We start from the raw sequence: 21,827 nt of genomic DNA on the forward strand, positions 1-21,827 counted from the left end.
GTTGGTCTCAAAAGTGAGGCGAGGTTGTCTAGAGTCCTGTCTGCCCATACTGTAACACACTAGGCAACTCCACACTAGTCCGGGTCCCTGTATAGGAGTCCCTCACAAGCACGGTAGTAGGGCAGGTAGCCACAGATCCAAGTAAAATGATGGAGTTCCCCAGCAAGCAGCAGGTAGTACAAGTGTCATCCAGGATAGGCCAACCACAATTGGGCCTATGCTGCACGCTGACAAGTTGAAAAGCGGGTACGCTGTATCATCCACTCCCCCGTCAGCAGTATCGCAGAAAGAATGCAATCAGAGGGGTCAATTGTACCATGCGCACCCCCTCAGGTCTCCACTCAATTGACACTGCGCCCTCAAATCTTCCGCCGGCTGCAATGAGAAACGTGGCTATCTGAACACTCCGGGGTAATGTGATAACGGTGGTGCGTCGAACCTTCTCCTCCTCCAACCCAGCCAGGTGAGCCAGCCGCAAAGCACCGCAGGAAACAAAGCTGCTCTCACACCACGGGTATCGCCTGCGCCTCCAGCCCCGTGTGCTGTGACCCCAATGGCAGATGAGATGGGCACAGTGAACCCCAATCCTCTTGTACTCACGGGGCTGCAGATTAGCTGATCAATTTATTCAGACGCCATAAACGCCCCCATTTTGCAACATTCCCAGGGTCATAAGGCCTGCACCTACTCTCCAAGGGATGCGGGCAACCTCCCAATGTAATAGCACAGGTCAGTTAGTAGTAGCAGGCTATCCCTCCACCTGCCCCGACCGCTGCTTAGATCTGTACATCAGCCAGTGGTCAAGCATGCATATATAATCGTAATGCGGATTTGCAGCAGCAGCGTAATGTCGTCCCTGTGCTCTGCACTGGATCAATCAGTATCGCCCACCACTTCAGCGCTAATTAGACATAAAACTTGCATCCAATTGCCGGCACAAGGTAGGAGGTATCGCTAATAACCCCACTGGCAGGGCACACAGTCAGTATTTATTTCCGTCAGCTCCGGCGCGAGCTACGCCTCCATTTTGTCTCAGCAATCACTGCCTCATTAAGTCCCCAGTCCCCCACTTTACTTCAAGACCAATGGCAGCCACACCGCTCAATGAATCCGTAGGGGGGCCCACTGTAGCCCGTCAGCCCCTCATCCGGCAGCCACAGCCGCCCTCCGTTCTTATCTCGCGGCTGGGCGAGCTCTCACCGCTACGTAGCCTGATTGTGTACCTGGGAGGCCTTCGCCCTTGAGTGCCCACAGCCGCCTGCTCCGAGCTCCACGGCAGCGCCGAGCTCTCCCTGCAGGCCTGTCACTTGTAGAGGAAGACGCCCTAATCGCCACACCACAGCAGAGGGAAGCAGTCCGTGGGCACCACACTCGCTTCAAAGGCACAGCTCAGCAGTTTTTGCCTGTGAATGGGATCGTAAAACAGGATTAACTAAGGATAATTAACCGGACAGCGGGAGCCTCAGAGAATCACGGCCATTCCGCTCGTGCGCCACCTAGCGCCTCCCAAGGATATATATTTCCTCATCACAGACCTGCCTGCCCACAGATGTCACCTGCAGTTCATTGTAGGTCAAGAGCACTTTCACTTTGCTGTGCTTCCCTTTGAACTTACCAGCACCACTTGGGTGTTAACCAAGGGGATGCTGGTGTTTGCAGTACATGTTCAGAGGTCCGGGGTTCCATTCTTTGTCTTCCTTGATGATTGGCTGTTAAACTAAAGCTCACCCCAGACAGTCATCTCCCACCTCCAGACTATGGCAAATGTTCTGCATTCAATGGGATTCACTATAAATGTGCCAGAGTCACACCTGATTCCCTTTCTGAAGCTCCCTTTCATCAGAGCTTTTCTGGATAGAGTGCGATGTTGGGCCTATCCTTCTGATGAGCCCAGGAACTTCAGGCTATGATTTCAATGCTTTAGCCTCTATTCTGGATTTCAATGAGGCTCACTCTGAGACTGCTGGGCCTCATGACCTCCTTCATCCTACTAGTGACATATGCCTGTTGGCATATGCGAGCTCTGCAGTGGCACCTGAAGTTCCAGTGTTCCAGTGTTCATATTGATAAATCTATCACTAGGTTTTTGTACGATTCGATAGTTGGTAATACCTTGTCTGTCCAATTTTAGGGCCTAAGATTTGCTGTTTCTGTTACTTGACATAAATAAAAATGTGTGCTTCTAAACAAGTGTCTGTCCTGTCATAAGATACCCATTTTGCTGAAGAGGTTTTTGATTCGGTTGCGTTTCTCAAGTTGTATTGATGGTTTATAAGTTAACTGATGGGAGGGATTTATTATTCATTTCACCCACAGAAGAATAACCACAATCTTAGTTTAGAAAAATGAAACATGCTATTGTATGAACAACGTTTCATAATGATTTCAAATGGATATTTAATTTCTAAATATTCTGTTTTATCCAAGATAATGTATTGGCATTTCCCTTAACAGACTACCGCATACAAAACTGCACTTGAAAAAGTGTACAACTCAAGAAGACAAAAAAGCCCCTTTGCCAGTTCCTGGTGCAGCAATCATCCCCACTGATTCATCTGCGATTGACTTAGTGATCAAGCATGAGGCTGCAGAGAAAGTAAATCTGGCCAACAAAATCGTACCTCCCGTCGAGCAAAAAAAACGTATTCGAGTGCACCAGAAATGCACAGCATTGCATAAAAACCAGCTCTCAGGTGAGATAAGCAATTAACTTTTTTTTCCTTGTTTGTACTGTGCTGATATTAAATTGCCTTATATTAATAACTGAAACTGAACATGATTAGTGACTGAGTTTTATCGATAATCATTCCGAATAATAGCAGAGTGCTCTGAGCCAAAGAAAACAAAACGCTCTCTCTGAGCAGGGGAGTGTGCCCTTTTTTTCCACTGTCCTTGTGAATGGATCAGATTGTTTGCCCAGTTAATCAGTAGGAAATTACTGCTGTCTGTCGCAAACGTCACTGATGACAATCTGTTGTATGCAGATTGCATCTGGTTTTCCTCTGGAAATTTCCTCACATGTGACTCAGGAAGAAATTATCAGAAAGCATAGCCAATAGGTCTCGCCTTTGAGGCCTCATAAGTGTTTAGCTAGAGCTATTGACTTTGCCAAAGTCTTCAAGCTGTGCTATTGAGAAGTGTGGCTGCTGTGCAGCATGCTAAAAAGTTATAATAAAAAAGTGTCAGAAGCATTTTTATTACCTTATATATGACCAAGAAGGCATTAAGTACAACTGAACGACCATATTAAAAATGTATTTACAATAAAAAATGTCCTCAGTTTTCTTTTGTTCTTGCAATGCTGGCAACTTGTTTATGCCTATTCCAATGGTTGTTTGTTAAAGCTTTTTTTTGAGGGGTTATAAACAATCGGAGGATGAAGGTTGGGAACTAGTACCTGTATTATAACACTAGCAGCAGCCAGACGCTAGGGGAGAATCAACAGATGCCAGATTCCAAGAGCAGGCTGAGGTGGTGCTGAGTGATGCTGAGGTGGTGGTGGTGGTGGCGGTGACTGGTGCGTAGACTATGCTGAATGATACTCAAGTGTTGCTGAGTGATGATGATGTGTTGGTGTACTAGTGCAAAGGCGATGCTGAGTGATGCTGTGGTGGTGCTGAGTGATATTGTTGTGGCACTGAGTGATGCTGTGGTGGTGCTGAGTGATGCTGTTGTGGTGCTGTGGTGGTGCTGAGTGATGCTGTGGTGGCGCTGAGGGATGCGCGCTGCCTCAGGCGAGACCTAAAAACAAATGTGTCCTTGTGCAACGTAACTGGTCCTCATGTAAAGCGCTCCGAAACCTTTGGGTCGACTTTGCACTATAAAGCGGACGGGGCTTAGAAAAGGGGGAGGAAAGGGAAAAGATTGACATTGAAATGGAAAGACAAGGGAACGAGGAAAGTAACTAAACTAGGAAAGTAAAGCAAGGAGAGAGTCAATGCGATACAGAAAGAAAATCAACAGGAATACAGCATACTTTTTTTGATAACTACATTTTCCAGTGTTGTTCCCCTAAGGAGTCTGTTGGTCTTGTACTGGGTGCCTCTATGTGCAAGCATGTTGTATTCACATCTGCAAAATGAAAGACTCTTGTCAAAGATGGCGGGGATAATTATCCGACGTCCACACATGCATGTTTTCCGAAAAAATGCTCCCTTTTTGAAGTTTTGGCTCGTGTTGGAAACGTAACATTATGCCACTTCGAGTGCATATGTATTCATCTCTTCTGTAGACAACTGAGCAGCGATGACAGCTCAGCCCTCCTTCTCCATGTACACAATGATCATCTTTGTGGGGTTCAGACCCTTGCACTGTAGATGCCCAGATCCCTGCAGCCATCTCATGTAACCATTAATCAAATGGGGTAACCCAAAATGGTCTAGGACCTGGGTATTAAACGGTATTACAAGACAATGGTCCAAAGACTATTACTTCACAATGTCACAGTTAGTCAACACTTCATAATTTAGTTAATAGAGTATTGTAATCCACTCTTCATCGATGAATTGAACAATCTCACAAAACGCAACAGCAAAACAAATAATCAGTGGCGATTTATTCATTTTTGACCACTATTGAAAAATGTAAAAAGCTTACAATACATATAGGTCATATTGGTTGCCCCAAAGGGAGCGTGCAAAATAGAAAGATGTGTCAGATGGTGTTCAGTGGTAAAGAAAAGAAAAGAATAGCAAGGAATTGCAAAGATTTGTGACATAAAAAGAAACACATTTTTTTTTATACTACACAAAAGGATCAGCAATCATCCAAGTTCTGGGACCTGGCCATAAATTAATTCATCCATAATTTTAGTTCATTTAGAAACCTATATATATCTGGTAATTATAATGCACAAAGAAGTTGAGTAATAATATATAGGTCCAGGTCAAAGATCAAGTAGGCGTTGACGTTTCGACTCGACTTCGGGCCTCGCGGTGAGTTAAGCCTGGGCCGTGCGAGTCTTCATCAGGACTAAAACGGGCAACCTTTTATTGTTAGATGACCCTATGAGACAAAAAAAATTTTGTCTAAGAAAGCTGTTGCTGATAAAGTGATTAAGTCAAAAAGGAGACCGAGGGTCAATAGTTTACTCTAACGGCGGAGGTGATTCTAGTGTATTTTTCTTAATCTTGATCAATTAATGAAGTGTCCTCCTAAAAAACAATACAGTTTTTTGAGGACCTGAAATTAATAAAAATACTCATGATCTGAATAAGGGAGGTGAAAGAATTACCTTATTTCTTATATAGTGTAGCCCACCAGAAGGAATCACTCTGGAGTTATTCCAATATGTAGTGAATCCCTACAAAAAGAATAGACATATTGGAGTAAACAGATTCACTCAGATTGGTCATCAAACAAACAGGAAAGTCATGGTAATTGTACCTGTTTGGATCAGTAGTGAGGAATAATTAAATCCTGTTTGTCCCTTCAGCGTACTGATGCTACTGAGCAGCGTGCCTCAGAAATCCTTTTAATTTCGGACCGCTATATAGGGAAAACAGAACTCGATGTAAATACTAAAAACAATTGAAGGTTCCCAACATTTAATCAGGGGGAAGAAACGTTTCAAATTGGGGGTCCACCTAACAATCCTTAATCCTCAATTTTCAGGTAATATATTCCATCCACTTCTGTAGTAATAAGTCTTGTAAGAAAAATACACTAGAATCACCTCCGCCGTTAGGGTAAGCTATTGACCCTCGGTCTCCTTTTTGGCTTAATCACTTTATCAGCAACAGCTTTCTCAGACAAATTTTTTTTGTCTCTAAAGGTCATCTAACAATAAAAGGTTGCCCGTTTTAGTCCTGATGAAGACTCGCACGGCCCAGGCTTAACTCACCGCGAGGCCCGAAGTCGAGTCGAAACGTCAACGCCTACTTGATCTTTGACCTGGACCTATATATTATTACTCAACTTCTTTGTGCATTATAATTACCAGATATATATAGGTTTCTAAATGAACTAAAATTATGGATGAATTAATTTATGGCCAGGTCCCAGAACTTGGATGATTGCTGATCCTTTTGTGTAGTATAAAAAAAAATGTGTTTCTTTTTATGTCACAAATCTTTGCAATTCCTTGCTATTCTTTTCTTTTCTTAACCACTGAATACCACCTGACTCACATCTTTCTATTTTGCACGCTCCCTTTGGGGCAACCAATATGACCTATATGTATTGTAAGCTTTTTACATTTTTCAATAGTGGTACAAAATGAATAAATCACCACTGATTATTTGTTTTGCTGTTGCGTTTTGGGAGATTGTTCAATTCATCGATGAAGAGTAGATTACAATACTCTATTAACTGAATTATGAAGTGTTGACTAACTGTAACAACTGAACCCAAAAGTAACCTAAAAACTCTCACTAACATACTGGCCCATCTTTTTCAAAGCGCACATTTTACCTCCTCCTGACAGCTAATAACATCATGTCTGATAGGATTCTGGAAATGGAGATCTTGACAGCAGAATTGAACTGCATTCTAATATTTGTGCAAAGCATTCAAACTCCCACTGCGACCTTTCACCAAGAATGATTTGTCTCTTCTGATGCGGAGGAAGAGATAAGAAAGGCAGATGGCAAAGGCAAATGGTGGCTGCGAGCGTGCACACAAGCTTGAGTCCAGGAAAAGCTTGTGGGTAGCACTTTGAAAATCCGCTTACTAAAAGTTGAGCAAGCAGCGACCTCCAGTAACTTTGGGACATGGCTATGGACGTTGCTTGGCGGCAATCGCCTGGCTCACCAGTGGAACACATTCCTTCTTTTGAGCTAATTAACATAAACTGGACACCTAGTCCCAAAACATCCCCCATTCAAAACTATACCCAAAAGTAGACCTGACCAATCCTGAACAACTGTATCTATTCCGACGACATCTGGGGAGTTTATGAGAAATTTCAAAACTTCCTCCGAGGCACAGCACATTACCATTAGCCTAGTGTCCAATTTCGAAGGAAACATCAATACACCACACCTCAAAAACAAGGAGAAAGTTTTGTGTTTTGAAATTTCTTATAAACTCCCCAGATGTCTTCTGAATAGATATAGTTGTTCAGAATTGGTCAGGTCTACTTTTGTTTGTAGGTTGCTGAGTGGGGGGGGCAACCTGACTGTATAACCCCTTGTGCTCCTTTTGTGTTTATAACCCATTCAAAAATATGCCTGACCGAACTTCTGTGGTCTTTGGGTGTGATATCTATAAGAATTTGCAACATTGGGGCCATTGCTGTATAAAAGGGGTAATTATTGTCAGGAGTTTTCTGCTAAACCCTACTGTGAGTTAGCAAAATGAAAGCTATTTCCTGGCAGATTGATTAGCCACTGGCTGTCACTTGTTGACTTTGTTTGTCTTTTCCCCTGTACAGCGCTCTGCTGCCTTTTGGTTAGTTTCAAGCTGTAGAATTACCAATACACACATACTTTTTTATGGTTCAAATCTTTTTATTGGATAGGATGCATTCAGTAACAACACACCCACCTACAACCACTGGCCAGCAGGTAACATCTTATTCAAGATCAAACTTTCGTAAAGAGAAACGAAAGGGACCAAAGAATGAAAGGAAAGAAGACAAGGATGAGATTCGGAGAAATAGATAAGATAGAGGACAGAGAGCCACCCACGATATACGTTTAGACATGGTAGGGATCTAAGGCTTGTGTACCCTCGTTGGAGGCAGTGGGATCGTTAGTGGCGTCGAAGTAAATCTTAGGACTTGTAGGTAGTGAGGGCAGGGGAGCTTTATGAACTCTGAGGACCAGGTACCAGGCAGGTCGCTCCCTTCACCACAACGCAGCCCCCTGTGTGACTTGAGCACCCCTGCTGCTGCGGCCTGTTGACCGGTATCCCGCCTGCACTTTGCTTTCTACTTTGTTTTTTGCCTCTGTACTGTCTGCCTCGTATTGCTTCTACCTATATCTCTGTGCCCCCACTGTTGGTTTTTTGTGTCCGTTTTCTCCCTTGTGCTCCCTTCTCTTGTTGGCCCTTTGCCTGCTGTGACCCCCTCCCACTCCCTCACCTTAAGTTTCCCCCCACTGCGTCCTCTGCTACCCCGCCTCCCTCCAAACCCATTTGCCTCTCCGCTCCTGCCTCCCAGCTGCTCCTCCCTCCCACAGCCCCTCATATGGAGGCAGTGCAGCTGGCGTGCCCAAGGTGCTCCTAAGGCAAGCCCGTCTGCGCCCATCCTTGCCTGGACCGCGCCCAGTGCCAGGACCCCTTGCCCCCGCACACACCACGACGCCCGCCTCCGCTACGACTCCAGCACTCTCCACACACTCAACGCCCGACGATCTCGCACCTGCAGCCAGGCCGCCCCGAAACACACCAAAGGACCCTTCTCCTGCTGTAACTGCAGCTTCACCAGCATCTGGCCCACCAACCTGCCCAACAAGGAACCCAACTTCCTCAGAAGTGTCCTGCTCAACACCCGCTCCGCCCACAAACACGCCGTCGAACTCTGGGACGTACTCGACACCAACGCCCCAGTTGTCGCCTTCCTGACGGAGACCTGGCTGACCCCCTCCTCGGCACCTGACATCGCCATAACCATCCCGGAAGGCTACAAGATCACCCGCAAAGACCGCACCAATGAAATAGGAGGAATTGCCATCGTCCACAGGAACTCTCAAAATCTCGACACACGGCGACGACACCCTCAGCGCCGCCGAACACCTGCACTTCCAGATCCACACCGACCCCAACACCACCCTCAGAGGCACCCTCATCTACAAACTCGCTGGACCCCGACCGCAGTTCAGTGACTCCATCACCAACTTCAGCAGCACACATGCCCTCCCCAGACTACATCCTCCTCGGGGACCTGAACTTCCACCTCGAGAACAACAATGCCAACTCCACCACCCTGATCGACAACTTCGGCAACCTCAGACACAGACAACTCGTCTCAACACCCACTCACTCCGCCAGCCACATGCTTGACCCCATCTTCTCAGCAAGCACTCACCACACCCAGCAGATGCCTCGTCGCAGCTGAGGCAAGATCACCGAGGACCAGCTAACCGCCACCCTCGCCCAGAGCCCACCCGCAGACCCGACAGACGCCGCAGCCTCAGACAATGGATCAATGACTGCGCCAACACACTCGCCCCGCTCAAGAAGCCCCCTAACACCCACACCAGCAAGAGAGCCAGCTGGTTCATTTAAGACCTCCAGGCCTCCAAATGAACCTGACGAAAACTAGAAACAACCTGGACCCGCGAAAGAACACCGGAAAGCTACTCAGCCCACAGGAACGCCACCTGCCAACACCACCAACTAATCAGATCCGACAAAAGGACCACCTTCAGAGACCCCATAGACAACAACGCGCACAACAGCAAAGAGCTCTTCCGCATCGTGAAGGAACTCTCCAACCCCAGCTCCAACACCGACATCCCACCGTCAGAAGACCTGTTTGACTCGCTAGCCACATTCTTCCATCGCAAGATCACAGATATCCACGACCGCTTCGACGCCGTCACCACCCCGGCAACCACCGAGACCGCGCTCCCACGACCACCACCCACACCAACTGCCTGCTCGGCTAGACCAACACCGACGACGACACCATCAAGATCATGAACACCGTCCACTTCGGATCCCCGGAAGACCCCTGCCCACACCACATTTTTTACAAAGCCAGCAGCATCATTGCACCCCACCTCCGGAAAACCATCAACATCTCCTTTGAGACAGCAACCTTCCCGGAGTGCTGGAAGCACGCACAGATCAACGCCTTACTAAAGAAACCCAAGGTAGAACCCAAGGACCTCAAGAACTTCCGGCCCATCTCCCTGCTCCCGTTCCCGGCTAAGGTCATCGAAAAGGCCGTCCACAAACAACTGTCCAGCTTCCTCGAAGAGAACAACATCCTGGATCCGTCCCAGTCCGGGTTACGCAGCAACCACCGCACCAAAACTGCCCTCATCGCCGCCACTGACGACATCTGGATCCTGCTTGACAACGGAGACACTGCGGCCCTTATCCTCCTGGACCTGTCAGCCGCGTTCGACACAGTCTGCCACCTCACACTAAGAGCACGCTTCCATGACGCCTGAATCCAAGAGAAGGCCCTGGACTGGACCACCTCCTTCCTCTCCGGGAGAACCCAGAGAGTCTGCCCCCCCTTCCGCTCCGAAGCCACTGCGGCGTATCCCAAGGCTCATCCTCAGCCCAACCCTGTTCAACGCCTACATGGCACAACTCGCCGCCGTCGCCCGACAGCACAACCTCAACATTATCTCCTACGCCAACGACACCCAGCTGATCCTCTCGCTCGCCAATGACCCCCACACCGCCTGAACCAACCTCCACAAAGGAATGAAGGCCTGGATGAGGAACAGCCGTCTGAAGCTGAACTCAGACAAGACGGAGGTCCTCATTCTCTGATCCACCCCCACGGCCTGGGACGACTCCTGGTGGCCAACGGCACTAGGAGCACCCCCTACACCCACCAACCACGCACGAAACCTGGGGGTCATCCTTGACTCTCTCCATGACAAAGCAGGTCAACACCGTCTCCTCCTCCTGCTTCAACACCCTTCGCATGCTTCGCAGGATGTTAAAGTGGATCTCCACCAACACTAGAAAGACAGTCACTCAGGCCCTCATCAGCAGCAGACTGGACTACGGCAACGCACTCTAAGCAGGAGCCAAACTCCTGAAACGACTCTAACGCATCCAGAACGCCTCCGCACGCCTGATCCTCGACATCCCCCGCCGCAGCCACATCACACCCCACCTGAAAGATCTGCACTGGCTCCCCATCAACAAGATGATAACCTTCAAGCTCCTCACTCACGCACACAAAGCACTCCATGACACCGGACCAGCGTACCTCAACAGCCGACATGGCCTCTACACCCCCGCTCGCCAGCTCCGCTCGGCAGACCACGCCCTCGCCACCATCCCCCACTTCCGAAGAGTGAACACCGGTGGCAGATCATTCTTCCACCTCGCTGCCAAGACGTGGAACACTCTCCCCATCCACCTACGGCAGACCAAAGACCTCCTAACCTTCAGGAGACTCCTCAAGTCCTGGCTCTTTGAACAGTACCAGCATCCCCTCCCCCCACACTTCCCCACTCCCCGCGCCTTGAGACCCTCACGGGTATGTAATGCGCTTTACAAATGCTATGATTGATTGATTGATTGATTGATTGATTAAATATGTCACCGTGGTACAGCAGGTCTTGTCGAATTTTGGCAATGTATAATTGATGCCCGCTGTGATCCTTTCCATCCCAACAACCTCCCTCAATTTGTGTAACCAGTCTAACTTCGTTGGGATGTCAGGTGTGGCCCACTTCGCCAGGAGAACCTGCTTGGCGGCCCCTAGTGCTAGAGTGATTACCCTGCCCCTACATGACCGGAATGGGTACGTGAGAGGATTGGGTAGCCCAAGGAGGATGTAGCTTGGGAATCTGGGGAGTTCTGTGTGATAAATTTGATCAGTGACGGGCAGGATAGACTCCCAAAAAGCCTGTATCTTAGGACACTGCCACAGTATATGGGACAATGTACCGTCCTGCCCGCACTGGCGTCAGCAGAGATCACTGCAGCGGGGCTTCCATTTAGCAACCCTCGCTGGGTGGTAATACTGTAATGAGCAATTTTCAAGAGCATTTCTTTCCCTGAGGTGCTACACGATGTTGCTTGGGCCCTGTGGATAATATCAGCCCATTCCTTCTGGGAGAACTCCTGACTCAGCTCAGCCTCCCACCTACGCTGCGCTGGGATATTTGGCCTGCGTCCGTGCCTTGTTGAGAAAGCCATAAATATCGGACAAAAGACGTTTGTTGGAGATGCCGTTGATGAACCAAATTTCGAATTTCGGGAGGAGCCGGCCAGCATGCGGACGGATCTGCTGCTGGGTAACCCAATGACGCAGTGCCAAGTAGTGCCGTACCGTTGCCTTGGGGATCTCCTAATGAGCCACCAGCCTGGGAAAATCCAGGATTCCCAGCTCATCAAAGAGATCGCCAATACGTTTACAGTTTGCCTCTTGCCATTTCAAGTAGGTGTTACCCACGTGAGCGGGGGAAGTCCGGATTCCCAATGAAGGGGGTCAGGGGTGAGATAGCAGCTGACACCTCTCTTGGACTCTGTCCCACACCTGCATGGTGACCCGTAAGACCAGGGTGCCCAACGGCTGGTGTCGCCTGGGGAGCCAAGGGACCTTCCAGATATGGATTCCTGCTGCTCCCCTATCAATGAAACACCAATGTTTTTCCGACTCTAGTTGGTACCATGCAATCACCCATCGTAGTTGCGCCACTTCGTAGTAACGCCCAAGATGTGGGACACCCAGGCCTCATTCTCACTGCCATAGGTATGTGAGATGGCAGGCCATGCGCTCCCCCCCCCCCATCCTCCCCCTCCTTCCTCCCCTCCCCCCACCCCCCACCCCACCCCCAATGAAGTTGTTTGAGTTGCTGCATTTGAGCCAGTATTGTGGGTCGCGGGCAAAGAGGGAGGGTTTGCATAATGTTGAGCAGACGGGGCAAAATGCACAAGTTACTACTTGTGTAACGATATATCTGTAAGAGACATTAGTTAGTGATAGATTCCTTACCTTAGAATAGATTCGCCAGCAAAACCAACCCCGGTGGAGGGTCTGTGAACAAGATTACACCAGAAAGTCACGGAGAACAGAACGGCCAAAGAAGCTGTCTCTCTGGACTTGACTGTCAAGGCAATAATGCTTGGTAAACGTGTGCAGCGAGGCCCACGTAGCTGCCTGACAAATGTCCTGCAAGGTAACGCCGCGTCCCAAGGCAGTAGTGGCTGCGGTTGCCCTGATAGAATGGGCACGCAGCCCCACAGGAGGTTCCTTCTTGGCCAACGAGTAACATGCTTTTATGCACAGAACAACCCACAGACAGATAGTTTGTTTGTGCAGGAGGGACGCATCCGTCACCACTGTGTGCTCCGGTTGGGGAAGGGAGAGTAATCTGCAATTGTCGTGCAGTGCCCTCCGAGATCTGGACATGCCCGGACAGGTTACACCGATCCTGTGCCGACTGTAACTTCAGGTCTTACTGCAGAGCCGGCATATGCCATTTGGCATGTTGCACTAGCAGGATGCAGGAGGCCATCAGGCCCAGGAGCCGGAGGGTCATCCTGACTGAAACCCAGAATAGAGGCTGAAAGATCGGAATCCCAGCCTGAATATCCCGGACTTGCTGCTCGGGGGGATAAACCCGAAACCGCGTTGAATCCAGAACCGCTCCGATTAAGGGGAGCTTCTGAGAGGGGACTCAGGTGTGACTTTGGCACGTTGATGGAGAACGGCAGCAAATGCAGGAGGTTGGCCATAGTCTGAAGGTGGTTGATGACTGTCTTGGGCGAGCCCGTCATCATCAACAAATCGTCGAGGTAGAGGAATACTGACACCCCTGACCTGCGCAGATGAGCTGCAACCACCGCCATCACTTTCGGGAACACCCGAAGGGCTCTGGTAAGGCCGGAGGGGAGCACAGCAAACTGAAAATGCTCCTAGCCTAGCGTGAACCGCAGGTAACGCCTGTGGGGCGGCAGGACGGGGATGTGAAAATATTCATCCTGCAAGTCCAACGCTACCATCCAGTCTCCAGGGTCAAGGGCAGCCAAGACCTGAGACAGAGTCAACATCTTGAACTTCTTCTTCTGAAGGAAGCGTTTGACGTTCCTGAGGTCCAAGATGGGGCGCAGGCCCCCTTTGACCTTCTTGGGAACCATAAAGTATTCTGAATAACAACCACGTCCTACTTCTGGTCCAGGAACGTGCTCGATGGCCCCCTTGGCCAGGAGAGCAGTGACTTCCTGTTGAAGCCATCGTACGCAAACACCACCTCAGCATCATCTCCTACGCCGACGACACCCAGCTGATCCTCTCCCTGACCAACGACCCCGCCGCCGCCAGAGCCAACCTGCACGAAGGGATGAAAGAGGTAGCCGAGTGGATGACGACCAGCCGCCTGAAACTGAACTCGGACAAGACGGAGGTCCTCATCCTGGGCTCCTCACCCTCCGCCTGGGACGACTCCTGGTGGCCTCCCGCCCTGGGCACCGCACCCAAACCGACAGACCATGCACGAAACCTGGGCTTCATCCTGGACTCCTCCCTCTCCATGACCAGGCAAGTCAACAGCGTCTCCTCGGCGTGCTTCAACATCCTACGCATGCTACGGAAGATCTTCTGGTGGATCCCCACAGAGACCAGGAAGACCGTCACCCAGGCCCTCGTCACCAGCCGACTGGACTACGGCAACGCCCTCTACGCCAGGACCACCGCCAAGCTCCAGAAGAGACTCCAGCGGATCCAAAACGCCTCAGCCAGACTCATCCTCGACATCCCACGATCCAGCCACATCTCCGGACATCTGAGAGACCTTCACTGGCTCCCCATCAACAAGAGAATCACCTTCCGCCTCCTCACCCACGCACACAAAGCCCTACACGACCAAGGCCCGAGCTACCTCAACAGCCGAGTCAACTTCTACGCTCCCAAACGCCACCTCCGATCAGCCAACCACGCCCTCGCCGCCGTCCCCCGCATCCGAAGAGCGACTACAGGAGGAAGGTCCTTCTCCTACCTGGCCGCCAAGACCTGGAACTCCCTCCCGTCCGACCTGCGCCTGACCCAAGACCACCTCTCCTTCAGGAAGAAGCTGAAGACCTGGCTGTTCGAGCAGTAGCGGCACCCCCCCCCCCCCCAAGCGCCTTGAGACCCTACGGGTATGTAGCGCGCTTTACAAGTGTCACTGATTGATTGATTGATTGATTGATTGAAGCGCAAAGTGATCCCCCGACATGTGGTGGAACTGAGGCGGCATGGCTGGGGGGGCAGACTCAAAGGGGAGGGAGTAACCCCTTCAAACGATTTTCAGCTCCCACCTGTCCGAAGTGATAGAACGCCAGTGGGGGAGGTGATGTTGAATTTTGCCGCCCACCGGCTTGGGGTGCACCCCAAAGCTCGGACTAGGAAGGCTTTGAGGCGGTGCTGCGGTAGCTGAGGTGGTCTGACCCTCACGCAGGCCCCCTGTGCCGCCACAACTGCCTCCAGGCTCGCGGTTGTGCTGAGATTGGTTCTGCGCAAGCTTCTGGCTGAGAGGAACGTGCAGGGGCACCACTTCTGTGACCATGAAAGGAACAAAAGGTAGACGTGGTGGAGAGACCCAAGGACTTGGCTGTAGCCCGATAGTCCTTGAAACTCTCCAGCTCACTGTCTGCCTTATCGCCAAACAAGAGAGTACCATCAAAAGGCATGTCCATGAGGGAACTCGGGACATCCCCTGAAAACCCCGTGGACAGCAGCCAAGCATGGCGTCGCAGGGCCACCGTCTTGGAGATAGCTCTCCCCAAAGAATCTGCGGTGTCCAGCCCACACTGAATGGCGAACTTCGTGACATCCTTCCCCTCCGCAACAGCTTGGAAAAGTATAGCCCAAACCTCCTCCGGGCATTGAGTTAGTGTCTGTGCCACCGTGTCCCACACGCGAGTAGCGGCCCAAGAGGCATGCAGTGTTGGCTGACTGCAGCCCTAAGCTGGCAGAGGAAAATAACTTTTTGCCAAACTGCTCCAGCTTCTTCGATTCCTTATCCGGCAGGGCGGTAGGGAATGCACTTTGGGAAGTGGAAGCCTGCATGACCGGGCTTTCCGGAGTCGGATGATTTGTTAAAAAGGCAGGGTCACCCGGTGCCACGTTCTTATCCAGAGGAACCCCTGTGGCTGGTCTAGACATCCGTCAAGGCTTCATTGATCGGAAGCAGATGTTCCATAGAACTTGCCACCAGCTGAAGCACTTCAGTAAGGAGGTTCGTCTTGAGAGTGACAATAGGCAGATCAAGGTCCAGGACCTCAGCTCCTCTACGGAGCACCACTGTATATGTGGCACTCTCCTCCATGACAGCAGGAGGAGACATAAATCCAGGCTCAGAGGAGAGGTCAATGCCACCTGCATCCTCTGATTCCTCCGCCCACTCATGTTCGGACTCGCACTGCCATGCAAGGGAGTCCTCCGACCCCTCCCAGTCATTCCCCTCCTCCACAGCCTGAGGCACAGGCTCCAGCGGTGGAGGAGGCACAGGAGAATACAAATGCTCCAACTGCGACAATCCGGGTCCATTTCCCAATTAGGGTCCCAAGCTGGAGCAAAATTGTCTCAAAACCCGGGCAAGGGTGGAGGTGGGACAAACGGGACCCATTGCGGCGCCAGGAACGAGCTGCAGGGGGCGCCGGGCCGGAGCCGCCTGCAGAGGACCCTGCTGCACCGGGATCGGAGCAAGCAAGGGCCCTCCATTCAGACCGCGGGGCCTAAAGGTGCGCCGGCGGGAGACCAAGGCCTGGAAAGGCGGTCCATGGCGTCAAGAAACTCTTGCACCTGGGCCGGAGTCTCCAACGGACCCAGATAAGGTGGGTAGGCCGCGGGACTCTCAGGCTCCAACGGAGCCGCGGGGGAGGAACCCCTGGCCCTGCGCGGGGGAGGAACCCCTGGCCCTGCGTCCGGAGACTGACGGGAGGGACGCCGGAGAACATAAACGCTTCTTTGACTTTTTCTTGTGACGTCTCTTACCCGAGTCCGAGAGTGAAGAGTTTGACCCCGAGCAGGGATGATGATGGCTCCGCGATGGGTCCCTCGAGCGACCCCTGGACCTTGAAGGGCGCAGAGACGACTGCCGGACCTCCAGCAGCTTTCGGGACCCCTCCCGCAAAACCTTCGGAGCCAAAACCGGAGGACAGCCAGAACATGACCTGGAGTCATGATCGCGCTCCAGGCAATAGAGACAAACGCCATGGGGGTCGGCCACGGTCATCGTATGTTGGCAGGGCCCACAGGATTTAAACCCAGGCATCCCTATGCAGCACCAGGAGTCAAGACTCAAGAAGTAGAGACAAAAGTCTCCCAAAAAAATTTCAAAAAGTGACTAGGGTACGTGATCTAACCGGATCTGCGCTGGCTGGCGCGGGAAAAGAAAGAACTGATGTCAGTGCGCATGAGTGGTGCCTAAGTAGTCTCTGTGACGCCATCTTGGTGCTTACGATGCCAGTGATGGACGCGGAGCCGCATGACGCCACCTACCAAAGCGCAGGGGTACTGCTGACGTATCCTACTTTGTCTGTTTCATGAAGGTCCCACAATATTACAGCATCGAAAAGTTAGAAGGCTTGCTGAGAACCCTAACCTTTAGCCCAGCTGTACAGGAAGTTTCCTTTTTTGTCCAATATATGTATTCTGTAAGTATAAGTATCTCATAATCCCAATTCCCATTACGATAGCTGTGCCATTAGTACACATGTCAGCTTGAATACTTGTCTAGAGAGAGTAAAAATTTACTACTGGAGAATATTAGAATGAGAGGTTCAGTTCTCTGTTAAATAGGCTGTGCGCGTCCAACATCTCACGCCTATCCGCCTGGAATATTATGAATTCAAACCACACTAGATCCTTTTCCCCTTGAGTGATGATCAACATTTCAGGGCGAGTTGTGAATCTACTTCCAGTGGATATGACAATTAACAATTTAGTATGAACTACTTGATGATTCCAATACTGCGCTATATGAAGAACATTCATTGATCTGCAATGAGATTACAGTGTATGAATTAGGCATTCAAATTGAATAGGACACATGAGCTGCGTATGTAAATATCATGATGTACATTTTGTTTGTAAATACTGACCTTGTCTCTCCTAATATTAGTGTAAATAGTTTTGTGATTTCATTAGTGATGAAATGCGACCACTGTATATAATATGTAAAATATATTTATTCATATATTCTTTTTCTGTATTTCTTCTCTAGTGTATATTGTTTTCTATGTATGTGCGAAAGACGGTCACCTGATGAAGGCAGATTGCCGAAACGCGCGTAGTCAAAAACCACCGCTTAGCATACCTTAAAAAAACATTGACCGGTTTTATGGTGATTTGTTTGGTTTATATGTCATGTGTATATATATGTGTTTTACTATATATATATATTCTGAATGATTAATATTTGGATGATGACCTAAAAAAATAAAATAAATTAAAAATGTCCATAAAAGAAATTTGAAACAAAATAATAAGATGAAATAAAAATGCTTTTTATATACAACTAAACTCTGCTCATATATATGAATTTGTAGTCGCAATTGTTTTTGAGACAAGTGGAGAGTTTTGGCAGTAATCAATTGAGTGTTTTGCTATAGTTTCTCTTTTTTCGGGTTGATATAAACAACATCAAGGTTTCAACTCTATGGAATAGTGCAGACCCATATGCATCTGTGTCAGGTCTTCATCAGGACTGTGGTGTCTGGACAGCCTGTGAATGCAAGAATGGGATCAGAACCGTGTTAGTGTAAGGGAGATCATCTTAAAAAACTAAGTGGCCAGGGATTGCTCACCTGAAAACACAAAGGAAGTGTGTTGAATTACTTCCGTGGGTCCTATTTGCAGGGATGTCAGACGACACCCTTGTAATGCTTCTGAATTGGTCAAATCTGTAACAGAAGCAGGGCACAAGTCAGGCCTCTGCCAACTCTAGTGTGTACTATAATTTGGAAAGGAGAAGGTAGTACTATAAACATGCCTGGCCTGATTTATGGCGATCGTCTTCACCAGCTGGTGGAAGGATTTAAGGAAGGGGCGCCGCTGTAGCGATCACCAGGGACTGTAAAGGTAAAGAGTGCCGCATGTAAGCCTATTGTAATTGCTACCTGCTGAAACCGTGCATATTTAATAAGGTGAAGTTGTCATAACATGCAGGGTAGATTTTGAATTAGGTGGTGACTGATAAAATCGAATCTTCAAACGGTCAGTAAGTAAGGGAAGTGTCATTGGTTATAAAAATTTCCACCAGCGAGCATTTAGAACGTGGGGGCCAGCATCTTTAAATTGCTGGTGCACTCTGTCTCAATTATGCAAGGCAGAAGATCCTACTGGTTAAGGAACCCGGGGCGGGTGCGGTGAGCGGAAAGATATGTCTGAAGTTCATGCTAGTAAAGGGACGGTATTTCCCAATGATCGTGCAATTTAAAACAATTTATTTAGGTGGTTAACTTTGCGATCTGAAAGAAACAGGTTAGTATTAGATTCCTCACCTTAGAATATCCCCAGGCTTCAGACTGGATCCGGAAATTTTTGCGTAGCAATACCCCTGCGCGTCGTTAGGCGTCGTCTATGGCTCCGCGTCCGTCGTCGAGTCGTCTGCGCCGGAATGACATCGTCCGAGTACTTAGACGCCGCCCATGCGCGCTGACGTCAGTTCTTCTTTTTTCCGCGCTAGCTAGCGCAGATCCGGAGAAGCTCTACACCTTAGTCACTTTTTGACTAAACTTTTTGATCATTTTTGATCCTCTTCAAGTCGTTCTTGACTCTTCAGGTGCCGGTAGGGATGCCCGGGTTCAAACCCTGCTCGAAGTGTAGTCGACTGATGTCGAATACCGACCCCCATCGCCGGTGTCTGCAATGTCGGAGCAGCGTCATCGCTCCTCCGTCCACCCCCGACGCTCGCCCGACGCGGCCGGGGTTTTGGGTGGCACCACCCACGCGGCTCCGCCGAAGTCGCTAGCCCCACATCCTGCCCCATACCTTCAGGTCCCTGAGCAAGATGCGACGTGGGAGGAGATCGAGCAGTACCTCATGGCCATGAGGTCGCTCTCTTCTCCACCGGGCCCCATGGCGCCTTCGGGCCCAGTGGGCCCGTCTCCGGGGCCCTGTGGGTCGGGTGCTCTGGCACCGACTCAGTCGGCGGCTTCGGCCCCGGCGCCACTGGCTACTTCGGTCCCGGCGCCGCAGGCCCCGACCGGATCCGGATCGAGTCCTTCTATCGCTCCCGTTCAGCCGTCGACACGGCCCAGTTGGGAGCCGTATGAGACAGCTCTAGGTACAATCCAGTTCCACGAACGGGTCCCGATTGTTGATACTGGCTACCAGGAATTGGGTGACGAAGAGGACTGGGAGGGGTCTGAGGACCCTCTGACACGGGAGTGTCAGAACCAAGCGGACTGGACAGTGGAGCTTGGGGAGGCAAGCGGCCTGGACCTCTCTCCAGACACTGGTTTTGTCTCCCCTCCTACCGTGGCTAAGGAGGAGGGTGCAGCCTATAGCGTAGTGCTGATGCGGGCGGCTAAGGCGTTAAACCTTACGCTCCCCTCAGCGGCCGTGAGGACTAATCTCCTCATCGAGGTCCTCAACCGCAGTCAATCTAGGTCGAGCCTCTGCTGCCGTTCAATGAGGCCTTATGTGATGTTCTGTTGGGCACCTGGTCCAAGCCCGCCTCAGGACAGCCTGTGGACAAGAACGTGGCCAGACGCAACCGCCCGGCTCCGGGTGACCCAAGCTTCCTGTCGACCCACCCCACCCCGAGAGCCTGGTTATCCAGGCCTCTAACTCCCAGACCGCGTTCCCGTCGGCCCCTCCCGACAGGGAATCCAAGAGGTTTGAACAGTTTGGCAAGAAAGTGTTCTCGTCCCTTAGTCTGGGACTGTGGTCAGTTAATACCCCATGCCTTTTGGGCCGCTACACCCACACACTGTGGGACGGTTGCGGACGTGCTGCCACAATGCCCTGAGGAGGTCAGGGCTAAACTCGCCCAAGCCCTAGTGGAGGGTTGAGATGCGGCACGGTACTCTATCCGGTGCGGACTGGATACCACCGATTCACTGGGCAGAGCGATGGCTACGACAGTGGCGGTTCGACGCCACGCCTGGTTACGTTGCGCCAATTTTTCGGCCGATGTCCAGGCTAATCTTCTGGACATGCCGTTTGATGGCCGTCGCCTGTTTGGCGACCAGGCAGACCAAGCGCTTGAGCGCTTTAAGGACTCCAGGGCTATGGCCAAGTCCTTGGGCCTCTCGGCCCCGCGCCAGCAGTCTAGTGCCTTTCACTCCTTTCGTGGCCAAGGAAGGGGCGTCCCCACACGTGCCGCCAGCCACACGCCGCCTCAACAGAATCTTCAGCGCGGTGGCGGCCGTGGAAACCGCCGGGGAGGCGGTCGAGGACAACGGCGAGGCCAGTCCGCACCCGCACCCGCTCCCGCAGCATCCGCCTCAAAACCTTCCTAGTGCGAGTTTTCAGGCCCATGTGACGCCAGTGGGGGGCAGGGTCCACCATCACCTCTTCCACTGGCGCACCGTCACATCGGACAGGTGGGTGCTGCAAATCGTCCGAAGGGGCTACTCCCTCCCCTTCGAGGCGACCCCTCCAGGCATGCCACCGCAGCACCACCGCGTGTCGGGGTACCACTTGCGACTTCTGCAGGAGGAGGTTACGGCCCTCTTGGCCAAGGGGGCCATCAAGCGCGTTCCTGGGCCAGAAGTAGGGTGTGGTTGTTACTCCCACTACTTTCTGGTACCCAAGAAGGGCAAAGGGGGCCTACGCCCTATCTTGTACCTACGGACCGTCAACGGCTTCCTCCGGAAGGAGAGGTTCAAGATGTTGACTTTGGCTCATGTCTTGGCTGCCCTAGACCCGCAAGACTGGATGGTGGCGTTGGACTTGCACAACGCTTACTTTCACATCCCCGTCCTGCCGGCCCACCGGCGTTACCTGCGGTTCACGGTAGGCCTCGAGCACTTTCTATTCACCGTGCTCTCCTTTGGCCTTACCAGCGCCCCACGGGTGTTCACGAAAGTGATGGCGGTGGTCGCAGCTCATCTGCGCAGGTTAGGGGTGTCAGTCTTCCCCTACCTCGACGACTGGTTGTTGAAGGCGGGCTCGCCCCAGACAGTCGTCAACCACCTCCAGATTACGGCGGATCTCCTGCACCTGCTGGGGTTTTCCATCAACGTGCCGAAATCACACCTGTGTCCCTCCCAAAAGCTCCTCTTCATTGGAGCTGTTCTGGGCGCAGTTTTGG

At 50.9% G+C, this 21,827-nt stretch overlaps 1 protein-coding gene across 2 annotated transcripts in view; it reads left to right on the forward strand.

The window, feature by feature from the left end:
- The window catches only part of KDM4C (lysine demethylase 4C), a 2,012,700-nt gene that overhangs the window by 1,027,234 nt on the left and 963,639 nt on the right, over positions 1-21,827 (forward strand). For both annotated transcript variants that reach the window (XM_086961357.1, XM_086961358.1), the window contains exon 10: positions 2,455-2,693. In XM_086961357.1, the coding sequence (XP_086817483.1) occupies positions 2,455-2,693 (239 nt within the window). The remainder of the gene's footprint in view (positions 1-2,454; positions 2,694-21,827) is intronic.

Source organism: Lissotriton vulgaris, chromosome 3_1, assembly GCF_964263255.1.
Source record: "Lissotriton vulgaris chromosome 3_1, aLisVul1.2, whole genome shotgun sequence".
NCBI lineage: Eukaryota > Metazoa > Chordata > Amphibia > Caudata > Salamandridae > Lissotriton > Lissotriton vulgaris.